Source organism: Oncorhynchus keta, chromosome 4 (assembly GCF_023373465.1).
Source record: "Oncorhynchus keta strain PuntledgeMale-10-30-2019 chromosome 4, Oket_V2, whole genome shotgun sequence".
Taxonomy (NCBI): Eukaryota; Metazoa; Chordata; class Actinopteri; order Salmoniformes; family Salmonidae; genus Oncorhynchus; species Oncorhynchus keta.
The window spans coordinates 30,684,382-30,703,816 of record NC_068424.1 but is presented as its reverse complement, the minus strand read 5'-3'; the positions used below and the strand labels follow the sequence as shown (position 1 = coordinate 30,703,816).

The following is a 19,435-nucleotide window of genomic DNA, read 5'->3' as shown; positions in this document are numbered from 1 at the left end:
GGCAAGGGAATTGTCCATCAAAACACGTCATCACACATGATGACTGAGGTCTGAGATGCGCGTGAGCTGTTGAGAGATGCTGAGAGCGAGAGTCCATGTTTTAACAGTCCGTGCCTGTGTCACAAATGGTGCCCTATGGGCCCTGGTCAAAAAAAGTAGTGTCCTACATAGGGAATAGGGTGCCATTTGGGACACACCTGTGTCTCACCGCCCACCCACCCTGAGTGGTTTTTGTTTTCTCTCCGGCCGTCACATCACACAGCAGGCCAGGCTTATTATCATGTCCCTGTCGGATGTGCTCCTCCTTAGTCCGCCGTGGCCCCATACTGTAGGAAACAGGTCTAATTGTGTCTCATAGCCACAGGCTGTCTTCTGGTAGAAGGGGGGAGGGGGGTTAGATGGGTGATGATACTCAACAATGTAAATGTGGGAATAATGCAGGGCAGGGCCCCACAGTTTATGTGGCCCTCCATCTCTCATCCCTCAGCTGTAATCGAGGCCGTCGGGGTGCGGCTGCCTGGTAAGCATCAACCTCACGTCAATGAGACTCTCAACTGGCGGGTCGTTTATTCAGCGCTGATTGTGAACGGTGCCGCAGCGGTTATTGATATAGCACTTTAACACAAAATCCCCCCCCCCCGCCGTACTCAGGGCTGTGTGATCACAGCTGGCTATGTCTGCGCGTGCATGTTTTTTTTGTGCCTGATTGTTTCAATGTTATAGTGGATTAACATCTCTCTCTCCCCCTCTTATCTTTCTCTACCTCAGGAGCCCGTGATGGCTCTGTCCAGTCTGATACCAGCAGCAGCCCGTCAGAACAGAGTCAGCTGGGACAGTGTCACCCAGCCTACCCGGTGGGACCACAGGTGGGTGTCTCTCCATGTCTCCTATTGACCTGCAGTGGTGGAAAATTGTCAAAGTAAAGATACTTTAATAGAAAATGACTCAAGTGAAACAGAAAGTCACCCGGTAAAATACTCCTTGAGTAAAAGTCTAAAAGTATTTGGTTTTAAATATACTTCAGTATCAAAAGTAACTGTAATTGCTAAATTATACGTAAGTATCAAACGTTAAAGTACGAATAATCAAAAATTCCTTATATTAAGGGGCACACTCCAGGGGCACACTCCAACACTCAGACATACTTTACAAACAAAGCATTTGTGTTTAGTGAGTCTGCCAGATCAGAGGCAGTAGGGATGACCAGGGATGTTCTCTTGATAAGTGTGTGAATTGGACTATTTTCTGTCCTGCTAAGCATTCAAAATGTAACGAGTACTTTTGGGTGTCAGGGAAAATGTATGGAGTAAAAAGTACATTATTTTCTTTAGGAACGTAGTGGAGTAAAAGTAAAGGTTGTCACATATAAATAGTCAAGTAAAACGTACAGATACCCCCAAAAACTACTCAAGTAGTATTTAAGTACTTTACACCACTGGCTGCACCTAAACACATAATCCCACCAGATACAGCAGAACATGAACGTGATCTCCAAATTATATCAAATCCTCCCCAAAGATAATCAGTTGAGATGTATTTATGAGCATATACTATAAAGCAGTTTTTTGTCATAATTTTTTGTCATCAGCATAGAATATATAGAGAGTCGTTTATATTTCCTCTGCCCCTCCCCTTCAAGGCCAACAAAACGCACTCCAACCCCAGGCAGCCCTACTAAACAGCTGAGTAGGACAGCCAGCGTACGTGATTGGTTTTACTGGGTTGGTGGCTCTGCCCTGTTTAATGAACATTTATCTCATTAGTGCTGTCTCACTGTCACCTCCCTAAACACAGTAGTGTGAACAGCCAGACAGGCAACCAAGCAGGCACAGAGCTTCCCTCCCTCCCTTCCCTTAATGAGCCCACTCTCCCGGGCACTCAGGGGTTTGCATCCCAAATGACACCCTATTCCCTTTATAGTGCACTACTTTTGACCTGAGCTCCATGGGCCCTGGTTAAAAGTAGTGCTCTAGGGAATAAGGAATAGGGTGCCATTTGGGACACGGACCTCAGTGTTACTCAATTAAGGGATCCGCTACTGAATCAATCCTCATCAGGGTAAACAAAGGAGGTTATGTGAGGGGAAGAGAGACTAACTCACTGAGTTCCCTGCTGAATTATCTCACTCAGCTCAGCAGAATGAGCAGCCGACAACCAAACGGATTAAAACCACACTGTTGACAAGAGATATGATAGCTGTTTAATACACGGATGCTAAACAAGGGTATTAGACCAAATAGAAATGCTTTAGTGCAACTGGTTGTGCCAGCGCCAAACTGTATGAGCTACAAGAGATTGTTCCCCCAACAGTCTCAGTCTAATATATTAATGCTGTCAGTACAGTCTCTGTGAATCTAACACTTTTCAGAAACAAAGGCGCTGCGCATGCCATAACCAATTCTCCTGTTTCGGGATCAATATGTTTTGATAGATCCTCTCTCCAGAGCCGGATATTGTGCGAACAGCCATTATCCGAGGGTAGTTTACCCAACATGAATGTGCCTTCCTCCCCCCGACAAAAGTCGTCTATCTCTGTGATTACAGGCAATTTCTCAGCGCCTGCCTGGGCTGCAGATGGAAGGGCCTGCTGGCCCCTAATGGGCAGAGAGGCAGGGTACCTCATCTAGGTCTAAAGCCCCATCCAGCCCCACCCAGACCCCATTCAGAGCCCAACTCGACCCAGACACATGCAGAGAGGCAGGGTACCTCATCTAGGTCTAAAGCCCCATCCAGCCCCACCCAGACCCCATTCAGAGCCCAACTCGACCCAGACACATGCAGAGAGGCAGGGTACCTCATCTAGGTCTAAAGCCCCATCCAGCCCCACCCAGACCCCATTCCAGACCCCATCCAGAGCCCAACTCGACCCAGAACACATGCAGAGAGGCAGAGTACCTTATCCAGGTCTGGATTCCCACCCAGACCCCATCCAGAGCCAAACTCTAACCCAGAACACGTGCCTGCTCCCTTGGAGCCTCACTCCTCCACACTCAACTGTCAGCCATGCCAAAGCCAGTACCACACCATCCCCACTAGACCTGTGTTGGAAAGACAGGCAAGACAAACAAAGAACGGGAAATAATGCCGAACTATTCACACAGACACCCAAAGGAAGCATAATGGGTTGTTCACTATAATGCTCTGGTATTTTAAAAGACAACATAGTTCAATTATGATCTGGAATGTGGTGGCAGCCCGAGGCAAGTTTTTCAGATGTAATGTTCAGTTAAATTAGTACTCACACTTTGCATGTTTTACAGAAGCAAGTTAGGTAGACAATCAATTCCTAAACTGCCCCCCTCTCCTCTTCACAAAAGCCATGAGCCACCCAGCAACAAACACAGCCCAAAGACAAATAGCACGGGGTCTTATTTACTTGAAGTGCCCTGAAGCTGGCAGACACGTGCTTGTAATAATAAATCAGCAGTACATTTGATGTATGTAGAATAGTTTTTTTAATACCATTCCCTTCCATGTTGCTCTGTCTTCAGTGTCAGGCGAAAGGATCTCATTTAATTTGAAGTTGAAATGAATGTTCAAAGATGTCTATGATTATCTGCCAGTACAATTCAACATGAAATTTACTTTTTTTTTTAAACCCAGATTAAACATATGTCACTTGCACTGACAACCCCCCTTTGTTATTGTCCTTTGATGGTTCGTCTTTGCTCACTCAAATGACTAATTCCTTATTTATAGCTAATGACAAACGTCATTTGGAATACGTTCAAAGTCAACCAGTGGCACTCCTTTGTGTTATGGTTTTCTATAGTACTTCAAAGCAAACTAAAATGGTTCTGAATGTTTTTTAAACCTAATGAGTATTGACTATTTAAGCAACAGGGCATGAGGGAGTGTGGTATATGTCCAATATACCACGGCTAAAGGCTGTTCTTAGGCACGACGCAACGCAAAGTGCCTGGATACAGCCCTTAGCCGTGGTACAGTATATTGGCCATATACCACAAACGTCCGAGGAGCCTTATTGCTATTGACCAATGTAATTAGAGCAGTGAAAATAAATGTTTTGTCAAACCCCGGTATACGGTCTGATATACTATGGCTGTCAACCCATCAGCATTCAGGGCTCGAACCACCCGGTTTATAAAAAAGAAAAAAAAGAATCATTGTTATTTAATCAGTTTTGTTTACAGGATACAGTTGCTAGCACTGAACCTCTCCCCATGTCATTGACTATCAAAGCTTCGTCCCTGGTCACCTTTTGATTAAAGGTGTAGGTGAAACAAATGCATGAGGAAATTAGAACCATATGGGGGTTTTCTCTTGCCCTGTTTTCTGTTTAAATGCTAGTGTTTCACCTTCCAATCTCTCCCAGCCTCTTGGCGTTAAACCCGTGTAACATCACATTCCTTAAACTGTGATTATGTCGGAACTGGTGCTTGCTTTCCTTAGCGCGCCGGGTTATCTTAGTGACACCGCTGTCACCCAGCAGCACCAAGCCTGGAAGTACAGTGGCATGTTGGCACCAGTCGGCCCCTTCGCTCCCTCGCCACAGACGCCTAGTACTGTTAAAGCTTTGTGGGCTCAGGTCAGTGTAGAGGAGTCATGCAGAGCAGGAGCAGCACCGAGGTCGCAGGGCAGGCAGGTATACTACAGGCGCACAGGAGCTGAGACGTTTCAAGGGATGTTTTTCAGGCTGGGCTTGGACACAAAGACACCATGCATTCTTTCTGTCTAGAGGCACATCCCAGCAGGTCATTTAGGAATGTCGCTTTACGCCATGCAAAAGGCTTGTTTCCTCTGATGACTTTATGAGAAGTCCGCATCTGGCAGACTGAAGAAAATCTTCCATGATATCAAGTTGAATACATATCTGGATGTCACAGCTCTGTATTCCGCTGGTGCTACAACCTTTCCACATCTTTTGTAAAGAACATGAATTAAACTCGGGGTCAAAGCACTCTGGCAATAGAAATGTTGCCTGTATATTTGCAAACCCACTCCCTGTGAAGGTACATTTGAACTGCTCCTCTACTCTGCCAAATATCTCCTGGCAATACTCCAGATAACATATCTTAGCGTCTGTGTCTGTGACTGCACAGATTCTACTCTGACTAATATTAGTGAATGCTTACACGAAGTCAGTGATGTACTGTATCTTCTAGCAAAGGAGGAAAATGCTGATATTGGCGGAAAGACTGATTCTAGGGTACCAGAGGTCAAATCAAATCAAATGTTATTTGTCATATGCACCGACGACAACAGGTGTTGTAGTACGACAGGATCCATGTGCGGAGGGAGGTGTTTAGTCACAGGGTCCTTATCTCAGCGGTGAGCTTTGAGGGCACTATGGTGTTGAATGCTGAGCTGAGCTGTGGTCAGATCTGCTCAATGGAGGTTGAGGGAGAGCTTTGTACACATCTCTGTGTGTGGAGTAAAGGTGGTCTAGAGTTTTGTTTTTGTAACAGGCTGGTAGAAATGAGTTAAAACCGATTGAAGTTTCCCTGCATTAATGTCCCTGGCCACTATGAACGCCGCCCCTGGAGGAGCATGTATACAGCTCGTTGAGTACGGTCTCAGTGGCAGCATAAGTTTCGGGTGGTAAATAGACAGCTACGAAAAATATAGATGAAAACTCTCTTGGTAAATAGTGTGGTCTTCAGCGTATCATGACATACTCTACCTCGGGCGAGCAAAACGTGTGTGTTCATTGTAATGAAATGTAAACCATTCTGCATCCATCTGAGAGGGAAATGCACTGCTCTCCTTCAAAGGTTGGAGTTGTATTCCTTTTTCCACACGCCAATAAGCAGCACTGCGTTTCGGCTGTCACTTTCTGGCTGTGGCATGTTTCAAAGCAGATGTCATCAACAAAAACAAACGGCATTCGTCAGAGCAGCACATTGATTAAAGCACTTCAGTCACTTGAGTGAAATGAGCGCGTGGCATGCGTGGCTACCTTGTTAACCCATTCATTCCCTCCCAGATGAATTTGATGTGAATATCATAAATGCATCTTTATGGATGAAATGGAATGTGTACATGTGACCTCTCGCTACTATGCACACTAACACATTCATCACCTTCACTATGCCTTTTACTAATGTCAATACATTTTTGTAACCCAGTGTCTTTCTATTCAGTCTCTGCTGGTGGCTCAGCAACTAGCCCAGCAGCTGGCCGGGGGGTCTCCAGGCCTGAACCAGCCCATCCTCATCCCCTTCAATACAGGCGGCCACCTGGGAGGCCAGCAGGGGCTGGTGCTCTCGCTGCCCACGGCCAACATTCAGGGCCTGATGGCTGCAGCAGCCGCACAGGGCATCATGACCCTTCCCCTACAGAACCTGCAAGGTAAGAGGGCTGCTCCACCAGATAACCTATAGAGGACAGGGTGGGAGACTCAATTTACAGTCGTTTTTGACAGTAATGCGTATAAATGCATGCATTATAACGTAATAACAGCAGTGATCTTATGTTATGACATTCACCAAACGCATTTAGTCCTCACACACTGTATGTACCAGTATCTACAGTTTATGCTACACAGGATATGTGTTACGATTCACCTGTATAAAAAAAATGTCAATCTAAAAATCCCATAGGGGATAAAAAAGAGCTTGGGGGGGTTATGTTCCAAAAAGCATCTCATCTTCAACTTTCCTGGAGAAAGAGCCATATTAATTACAGGTCAGCGTTTTGCCGCGCGGCGCAAAAGCACTTTGTGCCTGTTTTCTCTGCGTAAGAGTGCACTGTACTCTCTTTTCATCCTCATCCGTCCGTCCACGTGGCTGTACTTATCCTCGCCTTTTAAACTTTAATGCCCAAGTGTTCTCTTTTGATCATAGTTGTAAATGGTTTTCATTTTAATGTTTAAAACATTGTCTCTTTTATACCATTAGATTGAGGGATGGCTGGGGAAACCTTCAGTCATGAATGTTGGATGAGAGGGGCCCGGAGTCGCTAATGTAAAAAGATGCCAGGCTGCATGTAAAGCAGTGTGTTTTTGGGTGGAGATTACAATAATGCCAGTGCAGCACAAAGTGCATAGAGAAGAGCCCCCCCACCTCCTCTTCATGTGAGGAAATGGATGGACAGATGGAATGAGTGAGGAAATGGGAAGGAAGTTAGAAGCCCCTAATGGACACAAACATGCATAAATAACAACGTGCATCATCGCTATGGGGTGAGCTTTTAATAAACCCCACATCTATCTAGCCATTGAAGCCCCTCCAATGTATCCCCGAGCAATGGAGTATAATGGGACCAGAAGGTCTGTCTGTCTCACACTTCAACAACTTCTCATATTGTATGTGGTACAAGTCAGAGGCTGTGATAACCGACTGACAAAACACATTGTCATAATGTTGAAAGAACATAACCAACACCTCTCAGTCATCTTTTTTAACAGACGGTTCGGTCCGCAATCCCTTGCTGCAGTTCACCGTTCGTTTTGTACAAAGCTAAGGAAAGAAATGCCTCCTCTGCGGTTTCTTTTTAAGCGCACAGACGCATTCACACGTTCCCCTGCCATCCTATCTGAGAGGGACGTGGAGAGAAAGTGACACAAGTCAGGAGTGAAGCTAAATGTCTTGACTGTGTCCAGGGCCCTCTGGCCACACGGCGCCCCTCCACTCTCCCCTGTCGGAGCTCATCAGGGCCCTGCTGACTATGAGGCCTGCTGGCACAGCACCTCTGTCAGGCAGCCCCGGCCTGCCCCCCCCACTCAACCCAGTCCCCCCCAGCCCTGATTAATCACACGTTTACTGTTGTCAGTGTCCCTACTCCCTACTGTCGTCTGCAGTGCCCAGAGCTAGCAGCCAGCTCATTTCACGACCTCGGGAGCAAGTGTGTTTACAGCCCTGCCACACCGCACCGTGACACGCTGCTACGCTGGTTAATTAGCGTCACAACAGACGCAGACAACTATTAGCCTACAGTAATGAGACTGCAGGAGGATCTCTAACTCTATTTAAATCTAATGAGCCGGCTAATGATCAGCAAATATATCTGTTTGACTTGGGGGGGATTCTTCACAGTACATAGCACAGTTTAGTAGCTACTATAGCCAGGATGGATTCCACTTTTTCTACGCTTTAACAAATGCCCAAATGTGATGCTAAAAAGTATACCTTTTCTGTCAGCGCTCACCGGCTTTTTAATCCGTATTGTTCACCCCATCAGCTTTTTTAAGGTGCTAAACATTCTTACAACTGAGATAAGCAGAGAAATGTGAGAGCCAAGCGATTCCCGTTAAGCATCTTTGATCACTTATCTCTCGTTAAACACTCTTGGCATTTTGCCTCGTCTAAAGATCCTTCTTTAAAATTAATAAAGAGAGGGAGAGAGGGAGAGAGGGAGAGAGGGAGAGGGAGAGGGAGAGGGAGAGAGAGAGAGAGAGAGAGAGAGAGAGAGAGAGAGAGAGAGAGAGAGAGAGAGAGAGAGAGAGAGAGAGAGAGAGAGAGAGAGAGAGAGAGAGAGAGAGAGAGAGAGAGAGAGAGAGAGAGAGAGAGAGAGAGAGAGAGAGAGAGAGAGAGAGAGAGAGAGAGAGAGAGAGGGGAGTGTGCAGGCTGGAGAGTTGTGAGACGGAGTGATGAATAACCGTCATTGTAATGAGGTTGTGCAGTAAAGTTGGAGCTGCTGCTCAAATAAAACGGAGCAGCAGCAGCATCTTGTCGCGGACACGGTAAACACAGCAGCACCCAGTGTAACTTGTTATTTGTCAGAATGATTTATGCCAGGAAACATTCTGTACAAACAAATTCCCATTTTACAAGGGAGAAAGGTATCTTGTGTAACAGAGTTCACACTGCTGTACCTGCAACTAGTTTAGGGTTATGCTGTTTGTCCAATTATGTGATGATTCATATTGATTAACATAATTTGATGTAACTAGGCAAGTCAGTTATGAACAAATTCTTATTTTCAATGTCAGCCTAGAAACAGTGGTTTAACTGCCTGTTCAGGGGTAGAATGACAGATTTGTACCTTGGGGGTTTGAACTTGCAACCTTCCGGTTACTAGTCCAACGATCTAACCACTAGGCTACCCTGCCGCCCCATAGGCGAACCCCTGTGAAGAACTAGTCTTGGTTCCAGGTAAAACCCTTTTGGTTCGAGGTTGAACCTTTTTGGTTCCACGTAGAACCCTTTCCACAGAGGGTCCTACATGGGACCCAAAAGGGTTCTACCTGAAACTAAAAAAAGGGTTCTACAGGGAACCAAAAAAAGTTATCATACGGGGATAGCTGAAGAACCCTTTTGGAACCCTTTTTTCTAGGAGTGTGATAACATTTGATTGGATTTTCAAAACAGCTTTGTTGCACGTACAGCCTACAGTAATTGGCCATGCAAGATTGCCTTCCTTGTATTGTAAGTTGTAAAGTATCAAAGAAGCAGAATTGTAATGCTCAATGGAGGGAAATAAATGAAACATCATTCGCCTGCTTCTTTTCTCTATGACTGACTCGACACTAATTCAAGACTCAATTCAACCAAACAGACCCCTTTCTTATTAATAAGCAAGCGTATGACATCAGAGACCACCGTTCCAATGGTGAGGTGAGAGTATTGTTCCCCTCACTTGAAACGGCACTCGGGGATCCAGGTAGATAAACGCTGTGCATCCCACTCACCTAGCGGTACCGCCTAATGAGAAGACGTGTCAGTAGCAATCAAAGACATGTCTCCTCCATGGTTTGATGAAAACGCTCAAACACTATCGGTACCGTTTTTCATGTCGTGAGTGGGTGTTAACATGACACAAATTATGGAAATCACTCTGCTCATTACAACACCAAAGGGGTGCACTAGTTAGTTCATGTCAGACTCCATCTCTCCCGCTCAGCTGAATGCAGGTGGGGTTACGCCACCGCTCTTTTAAGAAATTAGCTCACCACAGCACCACAGCTCCCAGGAACCATGCGATTTAAAGTGAATAACCTGTCTATACCCTTTTCCTCAACCCATTCCACCATTGGTGCATTTCAAACATGCCACTTTGTTTGAACTATACTGTCACACATTGTGTGTGTGTGTGTGTGTGTGTGTGTGTGTGCACGTGCGCACATTTGCATGAGTGCGTACTTGGCAGCAAATAAAAAGCTCTGTCACATAAAAATGTTAATGTTGAGGATCCTAAGAATAACTAACACTACAGCAGACTGTCATGGTGGTAAAGATGAGCTATGCAAAACGTATAATAGTTCACCTAATTTCAGTTTATGTGACAAAACAAGCAATGTAGAAAATCATAATACAACGAGGGTCTAATCCTTAATGCTGATTGGTTAAAACCACATTCCAGCCGGTGTCTATTCCACAAGTTGCCACTGGCTAAATTGGGCTCCCGAATGGCGCAGCGGTCTAAGGCACTGCATCTCAGTTGCATGTGTCGCTACAGACACCCTGGTCGCTACAGACACCCTGGTCGCTACAGACACCCAGGTTCAAATCCAGGCAGTATCACAAACAGCCATCATTGGGGAGTCCCATAGGGTGGTACAGAGTTGTCTGGGTTTGACCAGGGTAGGTCGTCATTGTAAATAAGAATTTGTTCTTAACTGACTTTCCTAATTAAATAAAGGTTACATTTAAGTCATCTATGACGTTGAAATGCTTGTTTATTCTATTCCATCTGACTGCACAATCCACTGTCTCATCAGCCCAGCCAAGCAAATGATAAACTTGATCTCCACTATAATCTCACACTACTTTGAGACTAACATTTAGTTATTAATCAGTGGAGATTTGTATAAATGTTGCTGTCTGTCTCTCTGACATTTGCAACATTGTTTCAATGTTGAATCTCCTGTTGTCCAATAGTAATGAACCGGATGAGACAGACAGGCAGCGCTTCTCAGCCAGTCAAAATCCCTATTCAGCTGGCATCATTTTTATGGATATATACAAAAAAAGGTCAATTGAAAAAAGGTGAAACTATCACGTTTCAGGCAAGACCCAAATGCAGACTGTGTTGAAGTAACAATGTTTATTACAGTAACAGGGGCAGGCAAATGACAGGTCCAAGCAGGCAGGGGTCAATAATCCAGAGTAGTGGGCCAAAGGTACAGGACGGCAGGCAGGCTCAGGGTCAGGTCAGGCAGAGGTCGGTAATCCAGAGTAGTGGGGCAAAGCTACAGGATGGCAGGCATTCTCAGGGTGGGCAGAAAAGGTCACAACTGGGAAAAACAGGGAACAAACAAGAGACAAGAACAGAGGGGGGAAAAACGCTGGTAGGCTTGACGAAACAAAATGAACTGGCAACAGACAAACAGAGAACACAGGTATAAATACACAGGGGATAATGGGGAAGATGAGCAACACCTGGAGGGGGTGGAGACAAGCACAAAGACAGGTGAAACAGATGTCCCGGTTACGTCCATAAGACTCATATTGGAGAGACTTGGACACCCCAAGTCAATGCGTATCTGGAGAGACTTGGACTGGTCGCCCCCACAGCAGGGTTGCATGGAGAGGGGGGCGAGTAGGGGGAGATGCAAAATTATCCTTAAGACCCATAAGAGTACTCATTCCTACAAATGAGCTAGGTCTCTTAAAGGGACAGGTAGACACCTAATGACTGGCAGTACCGCAATACAAAGTCTGCGGACGCGTTCGGCTGGAGACAGCCTAGCCCTGCCGAGCTGCATTGGCTCTGCCGAGGTAAACCGGCACTCTTCGGAGGCTCTTGGAGGAACACGGGTAAGCTTGGCTCCTCTCGGGGACGTAGACGCCGGGGACTTCCGGAGTTCATCAGATGCAAGGTGGGATCCTTGAGTGAGCGATTGGGACCACAATCAGACCTCCTATCCCTCCTACGTTCCCGTTCCCGTCCATCGATCCGGATGGTTAAGGCGATGAGTGAGACGAGATCCACCGGTAGTTCCTGGGCTGCAAACTTGTCCTTTACTTCCTCCGATAATCCGTGCAGGAACGTGCCGAACAGCACTGGTTCCAGGCACCCTCTCCGCAGATAGCGTGTGGAAATCCACGGTAAGCACGGGGAGTTGCCGCAGGTCTCCTACCTGACTTCGCCACACTCCCCGTGTGCCCCCCCCAAATACATTTTTGGGGCTGCCTCTCGGGCTTCCAGCCGCGCTGCCGTGCTGCCTCCTCATAACTCCGCCTCTCGGCTTTCGCTGCCTCGAGCTCTGCCTTGGGGCGGCGATACTAAAACAAAGACTAAACAAAGGAACTAAGGTCAGAACGTGACAATGTGACTGTACATTTGCCGTAGTTGGCAAGCTAGCAAGCAAAGATAAGAACGTTGCCAGCCAGTATGGGAATGGAACATTTAGAACGAACGATTGGGTCGCGTCCTTAGATACAGAAAGAAAAGACTGAATGACTGGGTCGTGTCCATAGATACAGAACAAAAAAAAACAAATGATTGGGTCACATCTCTTGCAACGCTAGATTTGTTTCGGGACTATATCTTGTGGAAGGATGGAATAGTATGAATAAATGAATCAAAATAACATTTTTAATGAAAATATATCAATCATTATTTGAATATATTAGTAACCCGTTGTATAAAAGTAATAATGCCCTCAAAGCCGGTGTTTGGAGGAAATACTGCCACAGTTTGCAAAAACTAAACTTAAGAAGGGAAGCATAGAAATAGCATACATAGAACAGATCCACCACTTCTTAGTCGTGCTTTCAATGAGAATGACAGATTTATAACCCACATTTCAATGTAGATTTGGTCGGATCGCCCATAAAGTTACATATAGCAGCTTTGTAAGTGTTTGTCAAATTCATAGTGCATCAGGATGGATTATTATAATATCAGACAGAATTGTGAGACTTTATTACCGCCAGGTCCTCTCATACGCCCCCTAGATCAACACCCCTCTCCCTATCTCATCACAATAGAAACGATCCCAGCCCGTCTCCTGTTTAATTGGAAGCGTACTCCACCAGTGTGTATTCCACGGTGTTCCTTTAATGATTCAACTTTACTGCGGTTGTAAGGTGACTCGCAGGGGAGGGAGTGGCATTTAAATAAATAACAGTGATAAAATGTAGACCTCATACATTTCAAAGGTAATGCAACTAGCGACGCCATAAGGAGCAGCTGCATACACTGTCCTGGAGCGATAATTTGATTGATTTGTTGTGACAGCAGCCAAATAATTGAGAGTGAGAGGTGCTGTTGAAGATGAAGAGCAGACTGAGGCAGGTTCGCCCAGGCAATCCCAGCAGATATGACGCCTGGGTTCTCATCTCTGCCATTGATATCAGCTGCCACTAGTTTATTGTTTGGGAAACGTGGGGGGCGACTGCCTGTGTGACAGTTCAGGGAAAGAAAATAACTCACCAATCAGAATGAGCCAGAGCAGTGTTCAAAAGGTTAGAATCAAACACCCTTGTTTTCACTCAAGCAGGCGAACACTCGTACACACACGCATACACCTATCCCTTGAGACGTACTATTTAAACCTACATGTTAGTTTTTGAAGCAGAGGTGTAATTCAATTTCACCTCCAAATGTTACATTATTTCAAAACGTTTGTCCTCAATTTGCAGTTGTATTGCAACATCATGCATAGGATCAAGTAATACGAGGAATGCTATTTATTCTTTCTCATTGTATACAGTTTATTTACGGCTTATGTCTTTAAGAAATTGCCATTGTCTGGCATACTCTCGCAGCTTTGCTGGTCACAACATTGACCTGCTAAATCCCAGCTCCTCCACATGTCGTTGTTTGTTTTCAGCTGTGCTGCAGGACAGCGAGTTGCTGGTGGAGCCTAAGAGAGAGGGAGAGAGAAAAAGGGAGAGGGTGAGAGCGAGAGAGGGGGGGGGGGGGGGGGAAGGGGAGAGAGGGGGAGAGAGAGAGAGAGAGAGAGAAAGGGGAGAGAGAGAGGGAACGGGAGAGAGGAGGAGAGAGAGACAAAGAGAGAGAGCACTCTTGATGTCAGTGTAGTAATAACAATGCTAATCAGACATGGCTGTGGCTGCTTCACTACAGCAAGCCCTGACATGTGCCCTTACTGCTGCAGAGAGAGCACTGAGGGAGACATTCTGCTAACATCATGTCATAACCATAGACCCAAGAACTACACATGAGGTACCTGTACTGTATAGGGTGTGATGTGTATTTCTACACATGCTTTGCACGATAGTAACAGTGTTTGTCGCCTAGCTATTTTGGCTGACAATAGAGGTCTGTGTGGAAGAGTAAAATGCTCTTTTCTGACAGAGAGGTGGTGCATGGAGGCCTGAAATGACTTGCGATTTTCCAACTGGTATTAAATCAAATGACGAAGTTGGAATACATTCCCTTTACCCTAGCCAGCTCTGATTCGATCAACTGGACTATAACAATACATTACATTACCAGCCGGACTCCTTCTGTCGCCCCATGCTCAGTCAAATATGGAATGAAAAATGGGATGGTGTTAAATATATATGTTTTTTACTTATCCGATATTGAACTTGTATTTTAGGTAATACAATTATTATTATTATCATCAAAAGATTTTGTTTTTCAAACATTTTGACATTTCCATATTTCCAATATTTCTAGCAAATTACCTCAGAGCCTAGACAGTCGGACAGATGGTAGTTAGCATATACAGAATTACCTCTCACTCTGGTTATTTTCCCTCCAGAAGGTTAACAGAGGATTAGCACCCCTCACACATTAAAGGTCTGCCAGAGATTGCCACGGCACGATTCCTACGCGTTCAGGAACAATCTGTAGTCAAGCATTTTAAATGAAAATTGATTTGTGATTTACATGGTCACTGATAGGAAAATTACCTTACGAAATATTGTAAATGAAATATTACACAAGGTGCTGTGGTAGAGAGCAGACAGAGATGGTAATCTTGTGGAACTGAAATTCCCGCCTGGCAGAATTGGGTGACATTTTACATTTATCTGTGTTCCGCATGACTTGTAATGTTAATGGTCATTTTATGGGACAGAACAGGAATGAACATGGTGTTATCACAGATTGCCTCCAATGTAGAATTGTGTAGAGTAGCACAGCTGTGTCCTTTATTTCCTATTTTTCAGCAAGGTGACTTACTGAATGATCTGTCCTCTGTTGTTGAATGTATGCATTCAGCCCATTTTTTTTTTTTATCAGGCAGTTCAACTCCAAACGTCATTACAAACACACACCTTTACTGAAGCAAAGGCTTTACAGGGAGACTGTAGTGTATTTTACCACAGGGTTGTTTGAAAATTCATCTTCGTGGGTTAGAGGTTTTAGAAATGTGGAGGGAAATGTACTGAAAGGCTTCAAATCCTTCTACCAAGTGGGGATTTTAAAGAAGCTATTCAATCTGAATTTTCCTCTCAGGATACTTACAAAAACAAATAGTTACTGAAATTGGTAACATTCAGTATGTTTTTTTTTGTGTCAGAAATCCTGAGACTTATTCAGAAATATATAGTTTTGCCTTCTTACAGCACTGAATACTTTTCAAAAGTAATAGATATTTCTTTCATAATGGACAAGCAGCTCAAGCGTGATTGGAATACATAATTTTGTCAATACAAAAATATCAGATTATCAATACAACCCAACACTTTTTCAATACAAATCTACCATCAACTTAATAATAACAGGAAATCAATAAAGACTTATCTACTAATGAATACTGCTTACACTCACCCCACATTTACTCATTTTAATCAATAGCCTGTGCACTCATCCTTTCCATTCCCTACAATGACCAGACAGGCATAACACAGGGATTTCAAAGGGGAACAGTCCGGCGTGTTTGAAAAGTAATAGAAATAACTTAGCAGAACAAAGTGTGACTCCGTAAAGAGCATAAGGCTCAGGGGGTCACAAGGATCCAGTCCAGCCCAGATCACTCTAAGGTCATTAGTAACCACGGCTCGCCAGTTCCATGTCTGTGAAACCAGAGAGCCTGTGGTGACAGCAGATAGTGTTGAAACAAACCCCATGGCCATTGGGAGAAGGCTGGTCCGCTAGGCTGCTAAAAGCTATCTGTGGTTACTAATTGCTGGCCGGGGCCTAATTGCCTTAATTAATAGGTTTGGTGTCTCAGGGCTAAGACAGGGGAGCTTGTATCAGTGTCAGAGGAGCTCAAAAGCCCAGGAGGTCTGGGGGGGGTGGTGGGGTCCCTGGGGGCCCATCTCTGGATTAACCACAGATACATCACAGATGGATTATATAGTGTTTGAGCAAGATGGCATGTTTAGACCAGAGAGATCCATTACTCTCTGATCATAAGAGAGCATTACTTAGTACATCTCAGGGTAGAGAGAAAAGCGATGGTTTCTGTCTCTGTTCAAACACATCGCTCACCCCTCCTGTACTCTCCTCCCCCTTCCTCTCCAGTTCCTGAATTATGTGGCTGTAATTCAGAGTGACAAAGTAGATTTAGCACCTTTACCCACCGACAATGGGGGTTTTGTTCAGTGAGCTCTTACTGTGAAATTAGCCCTGGTGCTCCCTTTTTCCGGCTGCAGTGAAATGGTTACAAGACACAGATCAGCCCATAAGAAAATAGAAATGATTCAACAAATCTTCTGCTTTCCCCTTCTGCCTGCACCTCACCCCAACCCCATCTTCCCCTCTCCACTACCCCTTCCTCTTCCCCCATCAAGCACCTGGCAAAGGCTTGTAAGTTTCGGGTGCATGCATTTTTTTTCTTTCTTCTGATGATATATTGTCCCGGTGGTGAATTTCATTTACTGCTGCTGCCCTTTGCTAAACCTGTTGCTAGTCAGTGAGCATGATAAGCGTATAAGTAGTGCACTACTTCATTCATCATACATCGTTCTGGGCCCTCAAATATCTCATATGCGATTCAGGAGGAAACTACTAAACCGGCACAAATAATCCCTCTAGGAAACAGCTGGGGTTATGTTAAACGCTGCGTAAGAAATATATTGGATTGTTTGCATGTGTAATGAAATATACATTTCTGATGCTTGCATTTTGCAGCGTATTTGCCTTCATTTCGGTTTATGTGGTATGAAATGTATCACAAGTAGTGGTGCTTGTGATTTACATCATAAAGCTCTCATATATTTCTGACACCATCTTTGCCTTTGCATTTTGAAATCTGCCCCCCCCCCTCCCCCAATCATATCGCTGCTGTGTTGTGTTGTATTAAAGAGCATCACTAATCACAAGAGGCTCTGTGTCACTCAGAAGTCTCCACATCACTGGGGCTGACAATGTTGTGCTGTGGGCATGTTGTGCTGTGCGAAAGTGCTTACACTCTCCCACAGACAACCAAAGGGAATAATTAAAGACAGAATATGGAGGCAGAAGAATGGAGAGCAAATCCCATTGTTTTGGGGTTATTTCATCCCACTGAATTCTTTCTCTCCTCTCTCTCTCTCCTTCTATTCTCGCATTCCTCTCTCCAAATGCACTGTGGGTAATATGGCACACTTTCAAAAGCTTATGTAAGCGAGGCAGCATACAACAAAGGGCCTATGATGTCCTACTCATCCCCACATTGTCTTTTCATTATTTTAGAATCATTTCATATCTGGGGGAGTGGGGGAGTGGGGGAGTGAGTAGGCGAACGAAGCAATGCTTAATAACCCCATAATGTAGCTGCCGGAAAGCTGAGAAGGAAAGATGCTTTTTGAAGGACTTGAAAACAACCCGTGTGCTCTTATTTCTCCCTTCCTCCCTCCTCTCTCTTTTCTAACAGCATCATTTCTTTAAACCTCCCACAATCACAACTGTTTTCCAAATAATCCCCAATGAAATTCTAATTTAAGTTGAGTAGACTATTAGAGGAGCTCGACTACACTCCATTTCGGGAGCAGTAAATGTTGCCCCTCAATCTCTCCCAGCTTTTACTGTCAGTCAGAGAGCACTCAGTCATCTCCGTGCATCGGGCCCGCAATATTGATTTTTCCACCCACTGAAACAGCCGCATGAACATAAATTTTGCATGAGGCTTTTACTCACGTCCTCCGCCTCCGTCTGACGACAGATGATGGGACCGTGAACGGGCTGTAATAACCCGGCCTGGCCTGCCAGGGCCGACAGGCTTCACAGGGGCTCCAGACTCTCCTCTGTTATCTACCACAGAATGGCAAAAGGCAGAGATACTGTTAGATGGACAATTTACGTCTGTTGTGTTCAGTGGCACGTTCTGTATCACCTCCACCTCTGTCTGAGCCTCCCTTCGGGACAGACTTTTGAAGAGCGAGAGAAGCCTGCTATGTTCATAGGGAGTTTTCCTACTGTAAGGAATGAGTGGGTTATGCAGCCATGCCTAGTATTATGTCCGATTAGGTGTTACAGAGAACAACTCAGAGGACAACTGGGATCAGCCGTGTCACTCCTCAGCTGTAGTTAAAGAGCCAGTTGGGATGTTCGGCCATCTTGATTGACTGTACTACTGTATTGATGTAAGATATTGACCTCGGCGTACACACCACGGACAAACTGAATTGGTCCACCCACACAGACAACGTTGTGAAGAAGGCGCAGCAGCGCCTCTTCAACCTCAGGAGGCTGAAGAAATTGGTCTTGTCACAAAAAAGCACTCACAAACGTCTACAGATGCACAATCGAGAGCATCCTGTCGGGCTGTATCACCGCCTGGTACGGCAACTGCTCCGCCCACAACCGTAATGCTCTCCAGAGGGTAGTGAGGTCTGCACAACGCATCACCGGGGGCAAACTACCTGCCCTCCAGGACACCTACACGGCCCGATGTCACAGGAAGGCCATAAAGATCATCAAGGACAACAACCACCCGAGCCACTGCCTGTTCACCCCGCTATCATCCAGAAGGCGAGGTCAGCACAGGTGCATCAAAGCAGGGACCGAGAGACTGATAAACAGCTTCTATCTCAAGGCCATCAGACTGTTAAACAGCCACCACTAACATTGAGTGCCTGCTGCCAACATACTGACTCAACTCCAGCCACTTTAATAATGGAAATGGATGGGAATTGATGTAAAAATGTATCACTAGCCACTTTAAACAATGCCACTTAATATAATGTTTACATACCCTACATTACTCATCTCATATGTATATGTATATACTGTACTCTTTATCATCTACTGCATCTTGCCATCTTAATGTAATACATGTATCACTAGCCACTTTAAACTATGCCACTTTATGTTTATATACCCTACTTTACTCATCTCATATGTATATACTGTACTCTATACCATCTACTGCATATTGCCTATGCCGTTCTGTACCATCACTCATTCATATATCTTTATGTACATATTCTTTATCCCTTTACACTTGTGTGTATAAGGTAGTAGCTGTGGAATTGTTAGGTGAGATTACTCGTTGGTTATTACTGCATGGTCGGAACTAGAAGCACAAGCATTTCTCTACACTCGCATTAACATCTGCTAACCATGTGTACGTGACAAATAACATTTGATTTGATCTGACCTTCCACGTGGACAGATACAGGCTATAAAAAACAAATGCTATTCAATCATAGCAATGAAATATCTACGGTGAATCACAGATAATGTAGGT

The 19,435-nt window shown here is 44.9% G+C and overlaps 1 protein-coding gene across 5 annotated transcripts in view; it reads left to right on the top strand.

The window, feature by feature from the left end:
• LOC118382856 (POU domain, class 6, transcription factor 2-like) overlaps positions 1-19,435 on the top strand; it is an 89,294-nt gene that overhangs the window by 19,362 nt on the left and 50,497 nt on the right. For 4 of the 5 annotated variants that reach the window (XM_052505590.1, XM_052505588.1, XM_052505597.1 and 1 more), the window contains 2 exons: positions 769-866; positions 6,090-6,312. In XM_052505590.1, the coding sequence (XP_052361550.1) occupies positions 769-866; positions 6,090-6,312 (321 nt within the window). The remainder of the gene's footprint in view (positions 1-768; positions 867-6,089; positions 6,313-19,435) is intronic. The other variant, XM_052505594.1, reaches the window with a different exon arrangement.